Source organism: Nymphalis io, chromosome 21, assembly GCF_905147045.1.
Source record: "Nymphalis io chromosome 21, ilAglIoxx1.1, whole genome shotgun sequence".
Taxonomy (NCBI): Eukaryota; Metazoa; Arthropoda; class Insecta; order Lepidoptera; family Nymphalidae; genus Nymphalis; species Nymphalis io.
Window position 1 is genome coordinate 27,439 of NC_065908.1, and position 25,571 is coordinate 53,009.

General features: G+C 40.9%; 2 protein-coding genes across 3 annotated transcripts; one reads left to right on the top strand and one right to left on the bottom strand.

The window, feature by feature from the left end:
* Window positions 1-16,313: 16,313 nt before the first annotated feature.
* On the top strand, window positions 16,314-17,015 carry LOC126776660 (uncharacterized). Its single transcript, XM_050499282.1, has one exon. It carries the CDS (start codon window positions 16,314-16,316, stop codon window positions 17,013-17,015), a length of 702 nt encoding a protein of 233 aa, XP_050355239.1.
* A 3,102-nt stretch (window positions 17,016-20,117) lies between these two features.
* LOC126776954 (apoptosis-inducing factor 1, mitochondrial-like) lies at window positions 20,118-25,304 on the bottom strand. Of its 2 annotated transcripts, XM_050499814.1 has the most exons (10): window positions 25,073-25,304; window positions 24,590-24,627; window positions 24,431-24,460; window positions 23,891-24,064; window positions 22,057-22,114; window positions 21,307-21,972; window positions 21,101-21,232; window positions 20,645-21,030; window positions 20,328-20,570; window positions 20,118-20,251 (listed from the first exon to the last, which is right to left on the bottom strand). In XM_050499814.1, exons 1-10 carry the CDS (start codon window positions 25,143-25,145, stop codon window positions 20,180-20,182), a joined length of 1,872 nt encoding a protein of 623 aa, XP_050355771.1. In that variant the 5' UTR covers window positions 25,146-25,304; the 3' UTR covers window positions 20,118-20,179. The 2 variants fall into 2 exon arrangements, with proteins under 2 accessions (XP_050355771.1, XP_050355772.1); XM_050499815.1 differs by lacking the exon at window positions 24,431-24,460.
* Window positions 25,305-25,571: the final 267 nt, after the last annotated feature.

Consider the following 25,571-nt stretch of genomic DNA (forward strand, 5'->3'; position numbering starts at 1 on the left):
GATGTAAGGTTTCACCACGAACACGAACACAAGTAGCACAATGCCTTACGACTTGCCTGGCAAGCTTCCTACCATTGATAGGCCATACCTTCTGCTTAACAGTTGCTAGTAGTAGCTGCGGACCAGCGTGTAAGTTTTGTAAGTGTTCGCGTAAAAAATAAAGCTTTGTTACATAGTGACCGGAATCCAAAAGTATTGGATGTTTTTTGTCGTAAGAATAATCCGAATTATCTAACCACCAACCCTAATTAATTGAGTAGTGCTGTCAAAAAATGGGGATAAATTTAATAATTTTGATTTTGATTGCAATGTTGAATTTGAAAGCATTTTTTTGTATTCAATAGGAAAGGATTGTTTTTGTACAATTCAACAAATCAAGTGAAAAGAATTTTGCAGCTCGTCAACAGATAAAAATCCAGATAATTTATTTTGTCTATTTGATTGTTTAGAATTATGTAAAAATCGTAAAAAATATGTGAATACTCTTTGTAATTTTGTAAAATTAGAAAAATCTTTAAAATCAAATGTAGACTCGGGTAAATTTATATATAAAACCTTTGTTTCTGGTAAGTCTGTAATGTTATTTTGAGGTAATTTTGGCCATTGTGATTCATCATCATACAAAAATGAGGGACCTTGCCACCACATCATGCTAGCGCGCAGTAGGCAAGCGTTCATGCCACGTGAAATTAAATCTGCGGGGTTTGCGTCAGTGGGCACATAATGCCATGATTTAGGATTAGTCAGCTCTAAGATTTCCGCTACTCTATTTCCAACAAAAGTTTTTAAGTTGCTTGGATCCTTGTTGATCCAACATATTACTACATTAGAATCACACCAATGTACGACTTTCGTCAGAGTGAGTCTTAATGAATCAATAGCGGACTTACATAAGTTTGCTGCCATTAAGGCTGCGCAAAGCTCGAGATGGGGTATTGTCGTTGGTTTTACAGGAGCAACCTTGGACTTTGAACATAATAACCTCACTGTTACCTCATTATTTTCATTCAGCGATCTTAAGAAAATACAAGCTCCCAAACCGACTTTGGAAGCATCAGTGTAGACTCTAAGAGTGTAGCTCGATGGATTTAGGTGAATCACAGAGGACTCTGCGTGAGATATGAAGATCTGCAAGTAACGGTAAGTTTTTAGATATTTCATACCAATTTTGTTTCAAATCATCAGGCACAGGCTGATCCCAGTCGATGCCTCTGATCCACAATTTCTGAATAAGTATTTTTGTTTGAATTATGCATGCACTTAACAAACCTAGCGGATAAAAAATTTGAAAGGCTTGTGACGTTATGTGTCTTTTCGTAATTATGTCATTAATATTTGTAGATTTTATTTTTACAGGTATCCAGACCATGTCATCGACTGGATCCCAACTGAGGCCAAGAGTGTTAGAAGACTCACTTAAGGTAAGTTCATCCTTTGAATTAATTTCAATATTATGATATAATTTAGGTAAGTTAGTTTTAAATTTACGTAAGGGAAAGCACGTTGAATTTAGAGTAGAAGTAAATTTATCTTGTTTATAAATTAATTGAACTTCACTGTCTGATCCCGTGATAACGTCATCAACCAGGAAGTCATTTTGTATAATACCCTTTATTAATTCGTCATCGCATTCCTCTCCTACCTGCTATAGACATTTTATGCTCAGGTAACTGGCACTTGCAGTACCGTAAGTCACAGTACCTAGCTGCAAAGTCTGGATTGGAAGAGACTCTTCTTCTCTCCATAATATCAATTGAAGGTTACAGTCATTTTCGTTCACAGCAATTTGTCTGTACACTTTGGCTATGTCTGCAGTTAGAATATATTTGTATTGACGCGATCTTAATAAAATGGAGAAGAGAGAGCTTTGTATGTTAGGTCCCACCACGAGGATATCATTTAGAGAGTATCCAGATGACGTAGGAGCGGAACCGTCGAAAACTACTCCGATTTTAGTAGATTCGCTGTTTTCTTTAAAAACGGCATGATGAGCTAAAAAATAGGAAGGATTAGGAATTGAAATTGGTGACTCTTTAAGGTGACCTAATTTTGAATATTCACGCATAAATTCTACGTATTGTGACTTTAGTGTCGGATGTTTCCTAAATCTTTTCTCGAGATTAAGAAGGCGTTTTTTAGATTGGTCGTATGAATCACCGAGACAGTCTGGGGAGGCCTTTAGTGACAACCTGACACAGAATCTGCCGTTACTCAAACGTGTAGTGTTTTGTAAAAAATTATTTTCACATGCTATTTCGTTGGGACTGAGGACTTTTCTTAGTGAAAGACTCTCAAGTGCCCAGAACTTTGTGAGCATTTCATTTAAGTCATTATCTGAAACGACTGCGTGATTGCATTGAATATTTTGTACGATATTTGGTAAACTGATACGACCGGCTATGATCCAGCCTAATTTTGAGTTTTGTAATTTAGGATTGTTAGGACCTAGAGAACGTTGTTCATTCAAAAGGAGATCTCAGAATATGTCTGCACCGAAGCAATTCGACAGGTGCAGGTTCATTGAACTTTGGATCGGCTAATAAAATGCCTTTCGGAATTTCTAAGTTATGTATACAGACGAGAACCTTAGGGATGTCACCGGTAAGTTGATCAAGAACAAGACATGGCAATTGGACTTGGTAAGTACCGTGTATTGCTTTAAAATGAGTATTACAACTTTCTGATATTTTGTTATAAATATTGTTACCTATTCCTATTACATTTAATGGATCTAATGAATTACACTTTAAATCTAATTTTTGTTGCAGAGATTTGTAATGAAAGAAGATTAGCTACCACTATCTAGTAGAACCCGGACCTTCTCAGATTTATTATTAAATGGATTGTAAACTTCTATGATTGCAGTAGACAAAATAACATGACTATTTTTCGGCTGTGTGAAAGCAGCGATTGTCGCACTATTGTTATCATTTGACACACTAGAATCATGGAGAATTGTGTTTTGGCGCTAATTACACTTTCTACATGATCCCATTTTGCACTCAGAGACGGGATGACCTTGCAATAAACAATTCTTGCATAATTTGTATTGAGATACACCAGAAAATTTTTCTTTAATAGATTTAGATTTGAACTCAGGACAGTTATAAATTCTATGATCTCGATTACATACGACACAGTAATAAACTTTAGATGTTTTATTGCTCGATTGTGACGTACTTGTAGTTGCGAAAGAATTAGTATTTTGTGAACGATTTAACTTATAATTAGATTTAGTATGACTTGAAGTAGACTGTGAGTGATAGTGAGTTGATGAATGTGAAGGGCGTGTGTGATCTTGTTGTTTTGAGTTATTGTTATATAATGATTTGTTTTGATTGAGTGATTCAAGCACATCAGCTCGATCAACAATAAACTTGAGGTGTTACGGTATTCTTCCCACTTTAATAGTGTAAGATTATCTAATTTTGATGTTAACATAAATATCAACAACGAGTCCCAACTCTCAGTAGGTTGACCTAGACTGTTTAGCGCTCTAAGATTTTTAGCGACATTGTCGACCATGTAACGAAGTGACTTATCTGACTCACAGATTAGCGGCCGAAAATTAATCAATGAATCTAAGTGGTGATTTATAAGAATTCTTTTGTTATCATACCGCTCGCAAATCAGTTGCCAAGCCTCCTTATAATTAACTGATGACACCTCAAGATTGGATATAACACGCGTAGCGTCACCCTCCAGGTAAGAAAGTAAATAATGAAATTTGTGTATGTTTTGAATGCGTCCTTTCTTGTGAATCAAGCTGACGTAGGTATCTTTAAATTCGAACCAACGGAATGGTGAACCATCAAATTTCGAAATTTGTATTTTAGGTAACCGAAAACCAATGCCTTGATGATCAGATTCTGCACTAATTATCATAGACTGACGACGCTTATCATCTTCCTCACAACTGTATTTTTGTAATTTACACTTAGCTATAGCAGTACACTGAACAATTTCATGTTCAATTCGTTCACGCTCGTCAAGCTCTAATTCAAGACAAGAATTATTTAAAATCTCAATCTCTGTCTGAACCTCGTCAAACCTTGTCGACAACCCTTGAAATTTATTTAATTTTAAATCCAACTCGGCTATTTCTATGTTAGATAGTTCCGATAATTCAGAAATTTTATCTAAGTAGTTTTTAAATTTAGTTATCTGACCCTTAATAGAACTAGGCTTCGCTATTAATTCTTTTAAAGATGATTTTGATGATGATTTTTCACTATCGTTAGTCATTATGAAATATAAACCGATATAACTTTATGTAAATAGTAAAATATGTAAACAATAGCAGTAAAAATACCTATACGAATCGACAGAGTTTAAGCGATGGAATCCTCCGGGAAGTTGGTCTCAGTCTGGAAGCAGTGCTGGGTCAGCCGGACTGGGAACGATGACCTTTGCACCCGACTTGATGTATCTTGTAATAAGTACTTAGACTTATTCCTGAAAATGTCGGCAAATCGGTGTGAATTTTACAATATTACTGTATAATATTGTTGCCCTACGTAAATGATGAACTTATAATTGTGATTATAAGCATAAAACGGTTTGAAATTAGGGAAATACTGAATAAAATGTAATTTTTTTTTGTTCGAAATAACGCAGGTAGTTTGCAAATAAAAATCGTTGTAAAATTTACGGAGAATAGCACAAATAGAGGTTAAATACTAGAATAGGCGTAATTAAGAATGGATATATTGGTATAACTCTTAAGTATTCTAACATCAAGGTTTGCTTCAAATCTGGTCTTCAGGCAACTTTCGTATTGCCAAGTAGTATGACGAAATACATAACTGACTTTTTAAACTTGAATTTTCTTCAAACCGTCGTATCACGGTCGCCAATTTTTCTTGTTTACGCTCAAGAAATGGAATTTCTTTAGTGAAACTCTGTATTTGCAATTCAGTATAAGTTTTTATTTTTGCACAACATACAGGTAACAATTAAAAAAAACGGATGAGACGCAAGAGAAGTGTAACAGAAAAAATGTACAATGTTGCCATACGTAATTAATTATAATAATATAAAATTTTTGTGCTGGCAATAACTGTAATACAATAATAAATTTATAAATGTAATAAAAACTTAATAAATTAATAAAATGTTAACTTTCTTGATAAATATATTTTTTTTATCTGGGCATGATGCGTGAACATTAGGTGATACTCCAATAACTAAACGCAAGGGTAATCAGTATTTCAAGGTATATATTCTGTAGAACGTATATATCCATGGTTAATTTTTAAGTTGTTAACGATGATAATAAAAAAGTAGTAGTGATAATAATAGTCATAACAGTGGTAATGGTAATGAAAAGTAAGTATATTTGATATAATATTATTGTTTGTACTCTGAATAATAAACAACAGATGAATATTATATTTCACGATGAGATATCATATAAATCTATGATTTAAAAGGATATGATATATGATGCGATATGATGGATACAATGTGATTTATAATGTAAAATGATGTAATGTAACATGATATGCGATACCAGATGTATATGAACTTACCATATGTGATTTAGTTTGGTATATGTACTTTAACATTTGAGTAACGTTGTTCTTTTTTTATAATTTAAGCTGTACTTAATTGACTTTGTATAATTTTCAAACTATGTTTATAGTTAAACAATATTAAAGATAAATATGTAACAGATATTTTTTTATAATTTTGCTTACGAGGACGTGAGAAGTTTGTCAGGATGGACGAGTTGTAAGCTATGTAATTTTAAGAAAGGTATGATTTACATAAATATGGTTTTGATTTGACTATTTTTATTAAACTCCTGGAAGGTGGATGGATTCAGCGTGTGAGTTAATTTCAAAATTTACCGATATTATTCAGAGTATATGGTCAGATGTTATCGGATACGTTAGATAAGAAAGCCAGATTGACAATTCTTTATTTACATTATTATTTACATTATACTTAATTTTCATCTGACTTGAACGCATTTAAAAATTTAGTTTGCCACTCTGCCTCCGTAAACAAAACTATGAATTGGTAATCTCTCATACCATTTTTTGTTTTTTTTTTTTTGGTACACCGCTTAGTTTTAGTAACGAATAATGTATAATCTATCTATCACTCCACCCATACAAAATAGCACATAACCACATTAACCTTAGTTAACCTATTACTTATTGTCCGATTTATTTTAGATGGGTCGAACTCTGGGACAACATTAAACTTGAAAAGTGTTCCTTACTGTAACTACCATTTATACTCTGAATAATATCGGTAAATTTTGAAATTACCTCACTTGCTGAACCCATCCACCTTCCACGAGTTCGAGATCGATTTCATGTTGCTGGCCTCCGTGAGTGATGTCACTCCCTGCCGACATTACACGTTCTTTGACCGCTACAACGGTCTCGGTCCCGGCTCCGGCAGCGACTTCAACTTCGATTTCTCCCGCTTATCTTCTTTGTCGATTGCGGCGCAGTGGCGTGCAAACAGTTCACCCTGCAACATGCCACCCTGCTTCGATGTATTTTGGCAATGCTTAACCCTGGTGATCTTGACTGACGATTTTGTTCCATTGAATCGTACATTATTCTTACTGAAATATTTAAAAATATTTGGACATAATTTGTTACATAACGTTATCGTGTATATTGTGTATATTTTAAAATATATTGTGAGTGTCGTTAAAAATCGTACATACGGTCGGTGCTCGATGAAATATTTTAAGATAACACTAGATTCGATCACTGCATTTGAACTATAACAGAACGATAATATAATATCTTTCAAATGTGAAAAAATTAGCGCGGTACGTTCGTGTATTGTGGAATCGAAGTTTACGTTTTACGATGATAACATACTTTATTTATCTGAAATAAAGCTCCATCCTCCCTGAGCGCGCGCGTGTTTAGCGCGCGCGCCTTCACTTTCGTTGCGCCTTTCAGTTTTATGTTTTAAATATCTCAATGACTCGCACACATGCTAGACTCCTTGGTCCGTGTTTCAAGACGGGTCCTGTGAGTGCCCGAAAATGAATCCTCGCACATCAAATTTGTAGTGGGCTACTTACAAACCAGAATTAAAACAATTGAAGAATACTGGATGATCTTCAAAGAAGCCTATAAAAAATTATTGATCTGTACCACTCGTGAGAAACGTGAATTGCTGCCATATTTCGAGAATGAGGAATTTTTTGTACAAGAAGATTTGTGTATGTTGGGAGACTTGAAAAACATGTTGGCGGCAGTCGAGTCTGCCAAAAGTAAACAATCGCCGCCAGAAGACCTGCAAAATAAGAAAGTTCACCTCCCGGCTATACATTTACCTTTGTTTTCAGGCGAGTACGAACTCTGGCCTAGTTTTAAAGATTTGTTTTCATCACTCGTCCACAATTGCACGACACTAAGTGACGTCGAAAAACTCCATTACTTAAAAACCAGTGTGGCAGGTGAAGCAGCGAGTTTATTGAAGCACATTCCAGTAACAAGCGCTAACTACATTCAAGCATGGGGAACGCTGAACCATCTATATGGGAACAAACGTCTAATAGTGAACGCATTGTTGAAGCGAACCCAACTGAAATCTCTACTCGCCATCACCAACGAAGTGAAGAGAATCGCAACTTAACCACCAATTAAAAACTCCGGCAGACTTTAAGAATTATTTATTGTGACAAGTCAACAATGTTTACATTAGAGCGTACAGTAAAAATAGTTGAAATAATTAATTTATTAAAAATAAACAACAACAACAGCGCTTATATAGGCATTCCCCTCTCACGATGACCACCACGCGTGCTTGCCACTTTTGGGACCTCCTCCTAGGCGAAAACAAAAGCGATGCATGCGGCCATCTTGCTGGGGGTGTGGTCAAGCGTGTGACGTCGCTGCGAGGACAATAGATGCGCATGCGACCATATTGCCGAAGGGGCGTATCCATACGTGTGACGACATACATCAGACCACTGCAACATCACCTGATCCATGACGTAGTTGATCAGGTGATGTTTGTGCTGCGTTTAGACGCATTGTGCACTCGCCACACTACTCCCCCGCCGAGACCGTGACTACGGGCGATAGTAGTTTGGGAATCTGACCACTCTACCACTCCTGGTTTTACTGGTAGGGATGGCATCAGACTTCTCCTGAACTTTGATATTCTGGTCTGTCTGGTCCTCAGCGAGTATGTAAGCTGGTTTCAGTCTGTCTATGCTGATTCGCTGCGTTTTGCCTTGTACGTCGATGTCAAAGGTTTTCTCCTCGCGTCGCAGCACCCTGTATGGACCTGAATAAGGTGCTTGAAGGGGTTTCCGATGGGGACCCTGCCGGATAAATACGTGCGAGGTAAGCATAAGGTCTTTTGGTATGTAAAAAGTTTGATTAGAACTTGTGTGCCAAGATGATGGTTGTGGCCTTAATTTATTGACGTGTGTTCGGATTCTACCTATGAATTCGGTGATGTCCTCGATGGTTGGGGGTGCTGATGAGAAGAACTGTCCAGGTAACCGCAGTGGTTCCCCGTAGACAAGTTCGGCAGTTGAAGCTTTAATGTCATCCTTGTATGCGCTGCGTATACCTAGTAATACCCAAGGTAACACTTCTACCCAGTTCGGAGTAGAATGACAGGCAATTGCGGCTTTTAATTGACGGTGTAGTCTTTCTACCATACCATTAGCTGTCGGATGATATGCCGTTGTGGTATGATGGTTGGCACCGATGAGCTTGACCAGTTCTTTGAAAGCGCCCGACTCAAACTGCCGGCCACGGTCAGTGGTGATGTGTTCGGGGCACCCGAACCGTGATATCCAACCACTGGAAAGGGCAGCAATGCAGCTTTCGGCGGTGATGTCCTGTAGTGGGTAGACTTCTGGCCACCTTGTGTAGCGGTCCACGATGGTTAGGCAGTACCTGTAACCTAAACATAAAGGTAAAGGACCTATCAAATCCAAGTGGATGTGTCGAAAACGTGCGGAAGGGCTTTCGAAGGCTTGTAGCGGAGCTTGAGTGTGTCTGGTCACTTTGCTTTGCTGACATTGTTGACACTCCTTTACCCATTGTCGACAGTCTTTGCGGATACCAGGCCAAATGTAGCGCTCTGTAACTAACTTGACCGTAGGCTTGGCTCCTGGATGGCTTAAATTGTGGAGCGAATCGAATACCTGCTTGCGATATGAAGGTGTGATGAATGGTCGAGGATTACTTTGAGAGACATCGCAGTATACCAGAAGAGCTGGCTCTGACTCTAATCGTATTTTCTTCAACCTAAGCGCAGACCCATTTTTCAGCAGGTCCTGTAGCTCGCTGTCCGCCTCTTGTGCTTTGACCAGGGAGTGGTAATCTAAGGGTACAGAAACTGCCTCGATACGCGAAAGGGCATCTGCAACAATATTTTCTTTACCAGCTACATATCTGAAGTCTGTGGTGAATTGGCTTATAAAGTCCAAGTAGCGAAACTGGCGTGGCGAACTGTTCTCTCGGTGATTAGCAAAGACAAACGTAAGTGGTTTATGGTCCGTGATGATACAAAATGTCCGAGCTTCCACCATAAATCTGAAATGTCTAATTGCGTCATACACTGCCAATAACTCTCGGTCATATGGGCTGTACTTTTTCTGTGATGGACTTAGCTTCCTCGAAAAGAATGCTAAGGGTTGCCATTCATTGTTCTTGAACTGTTGCAGCACAGCACCTATTGCTGTATCTGAAGCGTCCGTCTGTATGGACAGTTCTGCTTGAGGATCTGGGTGGACCAAAAGCGTAGCTTCTGAAAGTTGCTTTTTAGACAGTTCGAAAGACTCTAATAGGGCAGGCGTCATGTTAATAGGCTGCGATCCCTTCGTTTTAGGCCCAACGAGGAGTTGGTTGAGCGGTGCCTGAACTTTTGCAGCATTAGGTATAAAACGGCGATAAAAATTGATCATACCTAAAAATCTTCGTAATTCTTTTAGCGTCTTGGGTACCGGGAAGTTCTGAATGGCTTCAACCTTCGATTCTAACGGCTGTATTCCTGCTGCTGACACGTTGTGGCCCAGGAACTGGACTTGCGTTTTGCCGAAAGTACATTTGTTTTTATTTATTAGAACTCCATATTCTGCTAGTCTTTGGAACAACAACTTGAGATGCTCTTGATGAAGGGTACTGCTGCTGCTGAAGACTAGAATGTCATCCAGGTACCCATAACAAAAATCTAAGCCCCGCAGTACCTCGTCCATGAATCTTTGAAAGGTCTGTGCGGCGTTACGAAGACCGAACGTCATGAACGGGAATTCGTAAAGCCCGAAAGGAGTGGCGATAGCGGTTTTCGGAATGTCGTCTTCGTATACTGGTATCTGATGATAAGCTTTAACCAGGTCTATGGTTGAAAAGACCGTACTGCCTGTCAACTGGCACGTAAAATCATGCAAGTGCCTGATAGGGTACTTATCGGGAATTGTACGGGCGTTTAGGGCTCTGTAATCGCCGCACGGTCGCCACCCGTCGTTTTTCTTCTTAGTTAAATGTAACGGTGATGACCATGGGCTGTCAGATCTTCTTGCTGTGCCACTCTGTAACATCTCATCGAACTCTTGCTTAGCAATTTTTAGTCTTTCCGGGTCTAACCGTCGTGGGCGGCTAGATACCGGTGGTCCATCGGTGGTACGGATATGGTGCACCGTAGAGTGTTTGGTGATGTGCGGCTTTCCAGCAGGACGAGTGATTTCTGGGAATTCTCTAAGCAGGCGATGATAAGATGTATCCTCTAAAGTCGTACGGACTGAGGAAATTGTTTCCGTAGAACGTTGTTTCGGGAGTGCAACAGCAAGTGTGGTAACACCGTCAACGAGGCGCTGGTTGCGACAGTCGACTAGCAGGTTGTAGTAACTTAAAAAGTCGACGCCGATGATGGGCTTTGAGACGTCTCCAGCGTTAAGGGGAGGAAGCCATATGTGTAAATGATAGTCCCATTTGCAGCGAACAATTCGTATCGCATTTTGTTTCTAGGTTCCCGAACAGCGGATCTTGGAAAGACACAGAGGTCTGAACCGGTGTCAACTAAATATTGCACTTTGGTCTTGCGATCCGTGATGAACAGGCGGCCCGAAATTGTAAGGCAGTCGTCTACCGCCACTACTGGCTGCCTTGAGAGTTTCCCATCTTCTTGTAGCTACACGGTTGAATACATTTGCGTGCGCGCTCGCCGAATCTATAATGGTACCAACAGTACGGGTAGTTATTTGTTTGTGAGCGGGAACGTGCGCGGGAATGTCGTCGCGATCTGTCTATGGCGAATCGTGAGCGGGATCGTGGCTGTCTTCGGTTAAGTTGCATGCTAAGTATCTCCATCTGCTTGCTCAGCTCAGCTACGGTCTGATTCAGGCTTTCGAAACTAGTACTTGGTACTCCTAGAGTGGAACTAGATGCACTGGCTACTTGCCCGGCTACTCGACCGGCTACTGCACGGCTACTTGCTCGGACACTTGCAATGTTGCTGGAACGATTTCGTTGATACGGTCGGCAAGCTCTGCCATGTCTTCAAGGCTCATCTTCGTATGCTGCGCTGCTATACACGTCTGCAAATGCGTTGGGAGTCGACTTGACCAGATGGTACGGATAAAATCGGTTGGAACAGTTGGCCCAGCTAGGTGTTGTAGATGCCGTAAAAATTGTGTGGGCTTTCTATCACCGAGTTCCTCGTGCATTAGCAGTTGTTTTATTTTACGCTCTTGTGAAGCTGACAGCCTCCGTATTAATTCGGCTTTTAATTTGTCGTACCTGCCGGTGGAAGGTGGAGCTACGACCAGGTCCCTTATTTCCGCCGTGTGCTGTGGTTCCAGTTGCGCTAGTACGTAATAGAACTTCGTGGAGTCTTCTCGGATGGCGGACAGGGTGAATTGGCCTTCGAGCTGTGCGAACCATAATTCTGGATCATCTGGGTTGAATACAGGTACTCTCACTCCAACTCGCATCGTTTCTCCAGTGGCCGGAAGGGCGGTAACAGCTGTGGCGTCACGTGATAATGGAGCGTCCGGCATTGACATCTTGAAAGGTCTTCTTCTTCTTCGTGCTTCAAACGTCGGGGTCACCAGTGAAGAGAATCGCAACTTAACCACCAATTAAAAACTCCGGCAGACTTTAAGAATTATTTATTGTGACAAGTCAACAATGTTTACATTAGAGCGTACAGTAAAAATAGTTGAAATAATTAATTTATTAAAAATAAACAACAACAACAGCGCTTATATAGGCATTCCCCTCTCACGATGACCACCACGCGTGCTTGCCACTTTTGGGACCTCCTCCTAGGCGAAAACAAAAGCGATGCATGCGGCCATCTTGCTGGGGGTGTGGTCAAGCGTGTGACGTCGCTGCGAGGACAATAGATGCGCATGCGACCATATTGCCGAAGGGGCGTATCCATACGTGTGACGACATACATCAGACCACTGCAACATCACCTGATCCATGACGTAGTTGATCAGGTGATGTTTGTGCTGCGTTTAGACGCATTGTGCACTCGCCACAGAAGTATTACAGAGTCTAGAAAATCTGGAGGTGTCGACGGATTCTTGGGATCCAGTAATCATATTTCTGGTTGCACAGAAGATAGACCCAGAATCCCAGAAGGAGTGGGAACAACATTCCTACTCAGAGAATTCCCAGGACTTGTCGACTTGGAGGAATCTGCGCAAGTTTTTGGAGGCAAAATTCAGAACATTGGAATTAGTCAACCCCCCCACTACTACGAAGCTTGCCAAGGAACGAGTCCTTCACGTTACAGGCACGGAAAGACCAAAGCAAAGAAGTTGTGCTTTATGTACAGATGCGCACACGTTATGCCATTGTAACGTATTCACCAAGATGTCACCAAATAAACGTAGAGAACATGTCAAAACAAACAAGCTCTGTTTCAACTGCCTCAACATCATGCCGTGTATGTAAGAGACGTCACCACACTCTTCTATACCTACCTAACTACGGGGAGGCATCGGTTTCTCATGTTGTAGCTAATCAACCGAAGTCATCCAATCAAGTAAATGTAGAAGAAGGGGAAGTTCAAGCAATGGTTGCGTCACACTATCACGCAGGGCGGAAACAGACAATTTCACTATTAGCCACTGCAATAGAAATTTTAAAGAATGAGCGTGGACACACTACTGCATTGAAAGCGCTGATAGACTCAGGATCTCAAGCATGTTTTATAAATGAGAAGGCAACTCAGATCCTGAAACTAAAAAAGACAGCAGTAGATCTTATCGTGTCTGGACTTGAGTCCACGAAGGTTAAAGTCAGGCAGGAAGTAAATGTAAATGTATTAACACGATGAAACAATTTCATTTTACCTATTAAAGCCTACGTGATGACGAAGCACTTGACCTCTAACATACATTCAGGCACAATAATAAGAAGAGATTGGCCGCACCTTGCTGGCATTCAACTGGCAGACGAAACATTTTCCGCCTTCTGTAACATCGATCTGCTGTTGGGTGTCAATGAGTATGTAAACATTATGAAGAAGGGATTGATCAAAGGTCCACCGGGTACAACATGCGCACAAAATACATACCTGGGATGGATCCTTATGGGTGGAGTTGACATCAAGGTCAGGAAGCATGAGCAATCTTTAACGGTCATGAAATAAGAAGTTGATATAGAAGATTTACTGAAAACAATATGGGAAGTTGATGAAGATGCGAAAAGAAACCCAACATAAAGGGAACAGTTATTTTTTTTATAGAATATGAAATACCTACAGAAGAAATAAATAATAAATCAGTCTACTTACCTCATCACGCCGTGATCCGTAATGATAAAGAAACCACGAAGACTCGTGTCGTATTTGACGCCTCGTGCAAGGGCTCCAACGGTGTCTCTCTCAATGACGAAATGTTGACGGGTCCTGTACTGCAAGACGTTCTGAGAAACCTGATAATGAGGTGGAGAACTCACGCCGTTTGCTTTGTTGCTGATATCCAGAAAATGTACCGTATGATTTGGGTTGACCGAGAAGACACACATTATCAAAGAATTTTGTGGAGAAACGACCAATCTGAAGAAGTCAAAGACTACAGATTGTTGACTGTTACATTTGGAACAGCTTATCTCGCCCTAAGAATCCTCCCTATCCTCCCTATCTCGCCGTAAGAACTCTTATGAAATTGGCAGAAGATTAAGGCGACCGGTATCCAGAAGCTGCTAAGATATTGCGTGAAGATTTTTGCGTATATGACGCAATGTCTGGAAGTGACAGTCTGCAACAAGCAATAAAGAATACTCAAGATCTTAGAGCGCTTCTTCATTTGGGTGGATTCGAACTAAAGAAATGGCCATCCAATAGCCGAGAATGCTTGGAAACAGTTGATCCTAGCGATAGATCGTCTAATGCTAATCTGGAATTGAAGATTGATAGAACAATAAAGGCACTTGGCGTATGTTGTAAATTATAGACATCACCTCTTTGACAACTCACTTTCTTTCTTTATCACCAGCCGGGTATAGACTCAACTACAACATCTTCCCTTTTTTCAAGTAAATTAAAATTAAAGTTAAATAAAACAAAAACTTAAGTACTAAATAATAAGTAATAATAAATATAACTAATTAATATAATTATAACCAAAAAGACTCAACTACAACATCTTCTCCTTTTTTAAGTTAATTAAAATTAAAGATAAACAAAAAACTTAAGTACTAAAATAATTTATATTACTAATTAATATAAATATAACCAAAACCTTCCCCCTTTTAATTAAATTAAATATAACAATAGATGAAGAGAAAAATATCAACACATTTCTTGACCTAAAGCAAATAATTTATTTAGATATATTCTGAGCCAGACGTTGCTTAGCAATTTCTTTGGCTCTACGAAAAGGTCTAGGAGATATAGGTTTTTCAATGCAATTATCATTTGAAATATTTAAATCTTCACAATCATCTTGGCGTCACTAAAAACTTCAAAACTGTTGTCGTTAACAGGGTTTATATTAGATTTACAATTTATTAAATGACGACGATTTCGTCTAAACTTACGGCCTATATCAGTTTGCACAATATATGATCTAGGAGCTGTCAGACGGTACGACCAAAACAACGCTTATCGCAGCAAGAACAAGAGTGGCTCCGTTGAAAACAATATCCTTACCTCGTTTGGAGCTCTGCGGCGCGTTGATACTTTCAAGATTGCTTAAGCAAGTTGGTCAAGCAATGAGAATACCTGCAACTCAAATTTATGCTTGGACAGATTCTACCATTGTTCTGTCGTGGTTATTTGGAGATCCAAACAACTGGAAGGTGTTTGTGGCAAACAGAGTTGTTGAAATTACAACCAATGTATCCTGCAGTCAGTGGCATCACGTCCAAACTCAAGATAATCCAGCTGATGTTGGTTCCAGGGGGACGTTAGTAGAAAATCTGAAAAAGTGTGAATTATGGTGGCATGGGCCAGACTGGTTACAACAATCGAAGATACAGTTCACTAAGCCAAACATTATGCAAACAGAGGTTGAAAGGAAAAATAATTAAATACAAAATTTAAAAATAACTTACAACAAAAATGAACAAGAGAGGAGACTACTTACACAATTTGAAAAATTTGATACACGATTAGAGCTACTTAGAACAATCACATACTGCCGAAAATTCCTGAAACAAAAAACATTAAAAGACAAAAGAGATAGCAAAATCACAACTAAAGAAATACACGTATCGATGCAAACCTGTATAAAAAGAACACAAGAAGAAGAATTTCCAGAAGATATAGAATCTTTAAAAACAAAAAAGGGAGTTAAGAAAACAAGCAAACTAAAAGCATCCTAGATCCTTACCTTGACGAAGATGGAATCCTGAAGGTGGGCGGTCGGCTCAAGAACTCTGAACTGGCTAATGAAGTGAAGCACCCAATCATTTTGGGTCATGCAAGCAGACTTACCTATTTAGTGGTCGCAGAAGCACATTTGAAGACGCTGCATGGAGGAGTGCAATTGATGCTCACTTACCAGCGATCGAAATACTGGATACTCCGCGCGAAGTCCTTAGTAAAGCAGTGTATCCTTTGATGCTTGATATGTGCTAGACATGGGGCTAGGGTAAAAACATAATTGATGGGAGACTTACCAAGTTTTCGGGTAAAACCAGCTCGGCCATTCCTTAACTCCGGTGTCGACTTCGCGGGACCAATTCAAATTTTAATAAAAAAGGGCAGAGGAGCCCAAACTGGCAAGGCGTGCATAGCTATTTTTGTATGTATGTCCACGAAGGCAATCCACTTAGAGTTGCTTGGTGATCTGACTTCAGCTGCATTCATTGGCTTTTAAACGATTTTGAGCACGAAGAGGCAGATGTACAAACATGTGGAGCGATCAGGGAAGAAACTTTGTTGGTGCTAACAAAGATCTGGTTGAAGCCTGGAGGGAAGCTTGCCAACAATTTGATGGAGAAATTAGTGAATTACTTGCTAATGATGGAACACAATGGCACTTCATCCCGGCCTACTCCCCAAATTTTGGAAATTTATGGGAGACGGGTGTGAAATCTATTAAGCACCATCTACGAAAAATCCTTAACACTAACCTTACCAATGAAGAGCTTACGACGGTTCTCTGTGGAATTGAAGCGTGCTTGAACTCGAGACCGCTGTGCCCGCAGGAAGACAGCACATTGAAACCATTAACTCCGGGTCATTTTTTGATAACTGAAGCCCCTGTAACCGTGCCTGATGTGAACCAGAAAGACGCTAAAATAAGCAACCTGACACGTTGGCAATACACGCAAAAACTGCTGAATGACTTCTGGTCAAGATGGCAAAAAGAATACTTGAAGCAGCTGCAACAAAGACCGAAATGGTTAAAACGCGAAGACGAATTCAAGATAGGAGACATTGTCCTCATAAAACAGGACAATTTGCCACCAGAAAAGTGGCTTATGGGACGAACAATCGATAAGCATCCTGGCCCTGACGGTTTTACCAGAGTCCATAGTGTAAAGAGTGGTGATCATATAACAAAGCGATGCGTAACCAAACTATGTGCGTTGCCCATCGAAATAGATTAGTGCTATATAGTTGTTAACATTTATTTTATTTTTTTTATAGAATAGGAAGGTGGACGAGCATATGGGCCACCTGATGGTAAGTGGTCACCAAACGCCCTTAGACATTGGCATTGTAAGAAATGTCAACCTTCGCTTATAGCCAATGCGCCACCAACCTTGGGAACTAAGATTTTATGTCCCTTGTGCCTGTAATTACACTGGCTCACTCACCCTTCAAACCGGAACACAACAATATCAAGTATTGCTGTTTTGCGGTAGAACATCTGATGAGTGGGTGGTACCTACCCAGACGAGCTTGCACAAAGCCCTACCACCAGTACTTATTATTTTACTATTGTTCTTTGTATAAATTCTTTCTGACCGCACCATATACCGATACCTTAATGATTGTTGTAGAAGCAAACTCAAAACATGATTACCTATAAATTTTGTTGATTTTACTTATTTTGAAAGGACTTCAGTAGTCCTTTGGTGGGCGGCTTATGGTGATTCTGTTTTACGATTAAGTTAGTTGCCGATATACATTTACGAAGGAAAGACGTGTTTCTCTAATAGATCCGCCGGCACAAGCTAAACTAAACCTTACGACCTCACCAGACTTTGATAGATTGAATTCGATTGTTGACATTGACAGATGACAGATTGAGTTTGACACATTGACTTTGACTGATTGACTTTGACACACCGACTTTGATTGTTAATATTGACTTTGACAGTTGACATTGACATTGACAGATGACAGATTGAGTTTAACACATTGACTTTGATTGTTAATATTGACAGATGACAGATGGACTTCGACACATTGACTTTGACAGATGATTTTGACAGAGATTTAGCTTGACACATTGATTTTGACAGTTGACTTTGACAGATGACAGATTGAGTTGGACACATTGACTTTGAAAGATGACATTGACAGATGACAGATTGAGTTTGACACATTGACTTTGACAGATTGACTTCGTTTGATTTACATTAACAGATTGACTTTGACACATACACAGACTTTGACAGTTGACATTGACAGATGAAAGATTTAGATTGACACATTGACTTTGACTTCGACTGATTTACATTAACAGATTGACTTTGACACATCGATTTGATTGTTGACATTGAAAGATGAAGATGAAAGATTGACTTTGACAGTTTGACTTCGTAAGATTGACTTTGACATATTTACAATTTGACATTTGACAATTACAGATTGACTTTGACAAGTTGACATTGACAGATTGAAATTGACATTTACATATTGATTTTGACACATAGACTTTGACAGATTGACTTTGACACTGACAGATTGACTATGCCAGATTGACTTTGATACTGAAAGATTGACTTTGACACATTGACAAATTGTCTTTGACAGATTGACTTTGACATATACAGATAGATTTTGATACATTAACTTTGACAATCAAACTGTCGAAATCGAAAGATTGACTTTGACATATACAGATAGATTTTGACACATTAACTTTGACAATCAAACTGTCGAAATCGAAAGATTGACTTTGACACATTGAATTTGACAGATTGACTGATACTGACAGATTGACTTTGATACTGACAGATTGACTGTGCCAGATTGACTTTGATACTGACAGATTGACTTTGACACATTGACATTTACAGATTGATTTTGACACATTGACTTTGACAGACTGAGATCGAAAGATTGACTTTCGACTTTTTACTTCGAAAGATTGACTTTGACATATTGACAATTTGGTTCCACCACCCTTACTTACCCCTAGAAGTGCACAGTCACAATCATTCCGGTACACGCTATAGCATGAATCGAAGTTTTCTTCATCAAAGATATTAGGAAGTAACCAGGTTTTACTTAGACAAATTACGTCATAATTGGAATTTAACAAATTAGAATAGAACTGTAAAGTTTTAGTGCGCAGTCCTCTAACATTTTGATAATAAATATTTAAGTACATAGTTACTTGGAAATGCAAGAAAAACCTGTGGTCTGAAACAATAATGAAAGCAGCATCCATAGTGAAACGTTCTCCAACACAATCGTTAAATGACAATACACCTGAAAAATTGTGGAGTGGAAGACTTTGGTTGTTATGCAATGGCACAGATATTCAAAGAAAATATCAAGAAATGAGACTCCAGATCGCAAAAACTTATATTTGTTGGTTTTTTTGAAAACAGTAAATAGATAGAAGTACATTATTGTATCCTAAAACAAAAAGTATCATAAGAGGCAGAGATATAATTTGCTTAGAGAGTAGTATAAACAAAAATGTGATTCCACTTTCATTATCAGAATCACAAAAGGCAGATAAAGGTGATGTAGCTGAGACTTGTTTTTCAGATAGTGAATTTAAAAGTACAGATAAGTCAACTTGTACAGTCCAATGAGTATTCTATTAAGGATGATCCTGACTATGTATCGTATATAGGAATCTGTAAAATATCATATCCTTAATATTGTAACGTCACACTTCATCCTAGAAATAAAAATAACATGAATGCTGAACCTAAATCTTACCTGTTAAAATAATATGCCACCATCAGTCATTTCAGAAAAATGACGGATGTATACGTACAGAGCATTTTCATCAAAGGACTCCAATTTTTGGAAGAAGTGCATTGAAGATTAACTGAAGGCTCATAATGACAATAACACATTGCAGTTGGTGGAGAAGCCGCCTGGTGCTAGAGTTATAGGATATAAATGGGTGTTTCGTATTAACGATGAACCAGATTCGCCGCCATTCTGCCGCCCGCCAGCTCATCGACGCTGGAACCCTCCCACCTTCTCGCGAAACCCCAGCGCTGAACGATGGCAGCCTCCAAGATCTTTCACCAATTCACGACCAGCTGGCCAAGGGACCACTTCGGGAGCGCGCGTCACATGTCCCGTCACGGACCATCCTTACTTAAAAAAATTATGTTTCTCGAGAAGTGCGGCTAGCTTTATGTCATAATATTAGAGATTAAAGTACAACCTGATTTAATATTAAGCTAAGATAAGTTCTACGGGAACGCACTACTCGCTCTTCAGTGTCTACAAGTATATAAAACTCCTTAACAAAATGGCATAAAAATATTAAATATATAGTACGAAACAAATTTTAGTTCAATACATCTTTATTTCTAAATAATTTATACAATAGATTAAATGCTCAGTAAACTTAATCCTCCTCTTGGGGCGAAAACAACTTGGCCACCTCGAACAGATCGTCGAACTCGCCCTGCGACAGCACCTGCAGAGCGAAAAAGGACCTGTTACAACCGACCGACCACGTCCATTGTAAGTATGGAAGAAACTATTCAGCGCACCTGTCTGGCGACGTGCATGCGGTTGAAGAGGTTCCACAGCAGCACGCCCACCACGCGCCGCTCGCGCACGTAGAACACCACGCCGCGCTCGTAGCGCCGCGGGGCGCCACCGCCGCCCCCCGCGCCCACCGCCGCCGCCTCGCCCACCGCACCGCTCGCGCTAAGCTCAACGACGTCGGCTCCGACGGCGTCCGCCGAGAACACTCCGACCGTCGGCAGTCGGGCGTCTACGATACCTATAGCCTGAAGTTCAAAAAGAGAAGAAGTTACCTCGGGTACTGCAAAGAGCGAGAGAGCAATACCAGCTTCGGTACCACCTCGTAGCCGAGTCGCGGACCAAGGTCGCTCCAGAACATGCTCTGATGCTGGTAGTGGCGGGGCGGCGCAAGCGCGGCCATGTTCTCGCCCGCCAGGCGGCCCGACACCACGGCGTGGTCGTGGTGCTCTACGCGGCGCCGGCCCAGCGCCTCGTCGTAGAAGCACGCCACGTCGCCCGCCGCGAACACGTCGGAGCGCGCTTGCAGCTCCGCGTTCACCAGCACGCCCCCCAGCTCGGGGTGCAGCTCCAGCCCCGACTCACGCGCCAGCTCCGCCTCGGGCTCGCTACCTACGCACTCCACCACCAGGTCCACCTCCAGCCGCTCGCCCGACGACAGCTGCACGCTCACGCGGCCGTCTCGCACCGAAGAGTCCGTCACCTCCGCTGCGAGCAGAGAACGCGTCAGTCGATCCGACCTCCCGACGGAGCACCCGGCTCCACCTACACTACTGACCGTCGGGTAGTAAATCGACGCCGGCAGTGGTGAGACGAACCGCGACGTCCTCTGCTAGGTAGCGAGGTAGCACCCCCGCCAACGGAGCGCTCTCGCGGAACACTTGAATAACCCTCTTGCCGTCCTCGCGCACTGCACAGAAAGAGGAAAGAAGAAAAGTCTCCTCGCCGAGGTCGACCGACCCTGAGAAGCCGAAAGGTACTAACGTCGCTCGGCGAGCGCCACGGCGAGCTCCGAGGCGAGGAAGCCGCCGCCGACGACGAGCACGCTGCGCACGCTCGGCTCGTCCAGAGCGGCCGCCAGGCGCGCCACGTCGCGCACGCCGCGCAGCGCCAGCGAGCGCCCCGCCGCCGCCGCCGCGCGCAGCCCCGCCACGCGCCGCGCGCGCAGCCCGGTGGCGATCAGGCACTTGTCGTACGTCACGGTGTGCACGGCGCCGCCCGCCGCCACCAGCTCGGCCGAGTGGCGCGCCGGGTCGAGCCGCGTGGCGCGCCAGCCCCGGGCCACGCCCGCGCCCGCGCCGCCCTCGCGCAGCCGGTCCGCCGGCGTGTAGAAGGCGCTCGGCTCGTACGTCACGCTGCGGCGGCGCCCGTTCCACTGCCGGAAGGTGAGCGCGTCGGGGCTGGCGGCGCGCGCGGCGAGGTCGGGCTCGCGCCACAGCTCCTTACTGAGCGGCGGCCGCATGTAGGGCAGCGCGGTCTCGGCGGCCACGATGAGCACCTGCGCGTCGGGGCGGGCGCTGCGAATGGCGCGCATGGCCGCGAACGAGGCCGTCCCGCCGCCCACGAGCAGGTACTGCACGTGAGCGGGCAGAGCCTCTCCGCTGGCCGGGATCGCGGTTTCGACTGTGTCCGCCACGTTTTTCTCTTCACCTTAAGTACCATACATATTCAATATGATGACACTTTGTTACGACATCGATCGCGTTGATAAATTGAGTAGTTGGTAATACATACTTGTTGTCGAAGTGTTCTCCTCGTCGACGTCCTCGCTCAGTTTGCGGTACCAGTACACCTGTTTATAACTTTTACGATTAGATTGAACTATAAAATTATAAAACCGCAAAATTAGGTACATCCTGTAATAGTCCCCGTCAATAAATATTGCACATCGACCCATGAAAGGAAACAATCGGCTAATTTCGGCTTCGTAGAGCGATATCTGAGCCCCACACTACCTGTTTGTGTCATGTTTCTCAGTCATTGTTTAACTGCGGTAGAGTATGGTCACGACCAATTTAAAAAGTATATATAGAGTTGTAAGGTTTTACAACCCAAAATTTCATAATATTAAGTTGTACGATGGCATCTTTGACTACTGGTGGCAGGGTTTTGTGCAAGCTCGTCTGGGTGGGTACCACCCACTCATCAGATATTCTACCGCAAAACAGCAGTACTTGGTATTGTTGTGTTCCGGTTTGAATGGTTAGTGAGCCAGTGTAATTACAGGCATAAGAGACATAACATCTTAGTTCTCAAGGTTAGTGGCGCATTGGCGTATATTTTTTGTTAATTCTAACCCCCCTAATTCAAACACAATTTTCCAGTTGACTCAAAATTGACGAAAACCCCGATTAACGATTTTATGTCATCACAGGGAGAGGTTTACGGAGTTTTCCGTGGACAAGGTAATGATTGAAAGTTTTATTAAAATGTGTCATTTTAAATATTTAAAAATAAGTATATACTACATCAATCAATCAATCAATCAACAGCCAATCGTTGTCCACTGCTGAACATAGGCCTCTCCCAAGGTGCGCCAAAGCTCCCTGTCCTCCGCCTTCCGCATCCAGTTGGTGCCCGCCACCTTCTTAAGGTCGTCGGTCCACCTGGCTGGAGGGCGCCCTACGCTGCGCTTGCCGATTCGCGGTCTCCACTCTAGGACTCGTCTGCTCCAACGGCCATCGGTCCTACGACATACGGGACCAGCCCACTGCCACTTCAGCCTGCTAATTTTGCAAGCTATGTCGGTGACTCTGGTTCTTTTCCGGATAATCTCATTTCTGATCCTTATCCTTCAAAGATACTCCGAGCATAGCTCGCTCGCTCGCTCCATAGCACGCTGAGGGACTTTGAATTTGTGGGCTAGTCCCGCAGTTAGTGTCCACGTTTCGGCACTGTATGTCATGGCAGGTAAGACGCATTGGTTGAAGACTTTCGTCTTCAAACATTGCGGTATAGACGACTTGAGGACTTGACGAAGGTTGCCAAATGCTGCCCATCCCAAGCGAGTTCTTCGATCGGCTTCCTTCTCGAAGTTGTTCCTACCGACTTGTATTATCTGTCCTAGGTATATTCACTAACAACATCGAGAGGTTTCCCCTCGACGTATATCGGTCCCGGCACGATATGCCTATTGAACATGACCTTGGTCTTGTCCAAGTTCATACCGAGACCGACACACCGGGAAGACTCGCCTAGGCTACGCAGCATTTCGGTGAGTTGTTCCAGCGGCTCTGCTATGATGACGATATCGTCGGCAAATCGAAGGTGTGAGATGTACTCGCCGTTTACATTGACTCCATACCAATCCAGCGTTTTGAAAACGTCTTCCAACGCGTTGGTGAACAGTTTCGGGAATATTACATCCCCCTGTCTCACCCCTCTGCGCAGTTGGATCGCCTTCGTACTATATATACTACATGTGTACTACTAATTGTTAAAAAATCGGAATGTGTGTTACTAATTCCGATTTTGTAGTAAAAAACTAAAACTTACTTTTTATATTATTCAATATTTTGACAGTTTTTATGCGTATTTTATATTGTATACATGTATGTATTAGACTTACTCCACCCAATGAAGCCGTTAGAGCAGTGAGCGCAGCGAGAGCCGACCAGGCGCGAGGCGGGCGCGGGGGTGGCGGGCGCGGGGGCGGCGGGGATTCACCCTTATCTTTGTCAAATGTTGCATGGCTTGTTCTTTTAGTTTTTGTCGTCTTTGCTCCATCGGAACTTAACACTGTCTACAAAAGAAAGTTATAATATATTTCAATAAAAAGAAGTACTGATTATGTATGTATTTATATTGGATGTAGAATAATGTAGCGAAAAAATTGATCAAGAACTTTTTGTAGTGTGTAATGCAGCAGAACAAGCAAATTGCATGCGATTTTTAAATCTACGATTTGTTGACCTTTACTCCTACTATGGTTGGAATAGGGTATAGTTGTACTATAATATAAATATGTATTTATAGTTTTTAATAAAAATAGGTAACTTTAATGTTCTGTTTAATATGAATAATATTCGACTATGGCAATATTTTATAATTTATGAAATCTTTATAAGCTACTTATATATTTTAACAATGTGTGTGAAAATTGCTTTACCATTCTATATTTCCTCAATTTTTGTGTACGCTTGTAGAAAAATTATATTTTAATATACACATTACACAGTAAAAAATATTTTAGCTAGAATCTTAAGAATTACATCTTAATTAACATATTCAATTAATTTCACTAAACAAATATTACAATAGATCTCACCTGCTCCCCGCTCACTGCACTGGAATGAGCACAAACACCTTAACAGAATAAATTTATATTTAATGATACCTGGAATTTGGTGACTAACAACAAGCTAGCATTATAATAAAATATAATAATAAATTATGGTACAGTTTTGTACACTCAGCTATTCCCAGTTTTGTTCATCTATAATCTAGTATTTTATCATTTCTATTTCAAATTCAACATAGCAAACCAACTCATTACATAATTTGTTTATTGTGGTCAATTTTTCAACAACATTATTATTGAAAATACTAAGCAGAAAGACTTTTTTAATCAGTATATATTCTTAAATATTAAAACTTTTATTGCGTGCCATAGTTCCTTTGTAAGCTTAAATAACTTTGCCAAAATAATTTCAAAATACCTTAACGTATGTTTTAATGTACAGCAATAATATTTCATGTAATTTTTAGTATATTAAGAGTAAAACTAATATTTTTTGAATTGCTCACTTACGGAACACTTTAAAAACATCTCTTCGAGATACTCCCTGGCCCTCGATATAAATGCTTGCCAATGCTCTGAGCATGGTAAATGCCTTTTAATAAAATCACAGTTGTAAATGATTTACGTTTGTAAGGTACTTTATCTAATTATTAAGTTCATTTCTGTAAATTTCATCATATACACTTAACTACAATTCAAAATACAGAAGAAAATGTAGGTTATGATTTTCATTTAAGCCCTCCACAGAATATACTCATTTTCTTTAAGTTTGACGTTTATATATTTTAAAATTATTAACGTTAAATATCATACCTAATCATTATGTACATATATAGCCAGAATAAGGTAGTTATACAAAATAAAATGATAATGAGATATTTCTTGTAAATAATTGATTAAAAAATGAATGAATAATGTTGTATTAGATTTTTTTTTGTTTATTTATGCTAGCAAGTTTTTTTTATAATATAATAGTTTATAACAATATATGAATACAATTTTCAGCTAA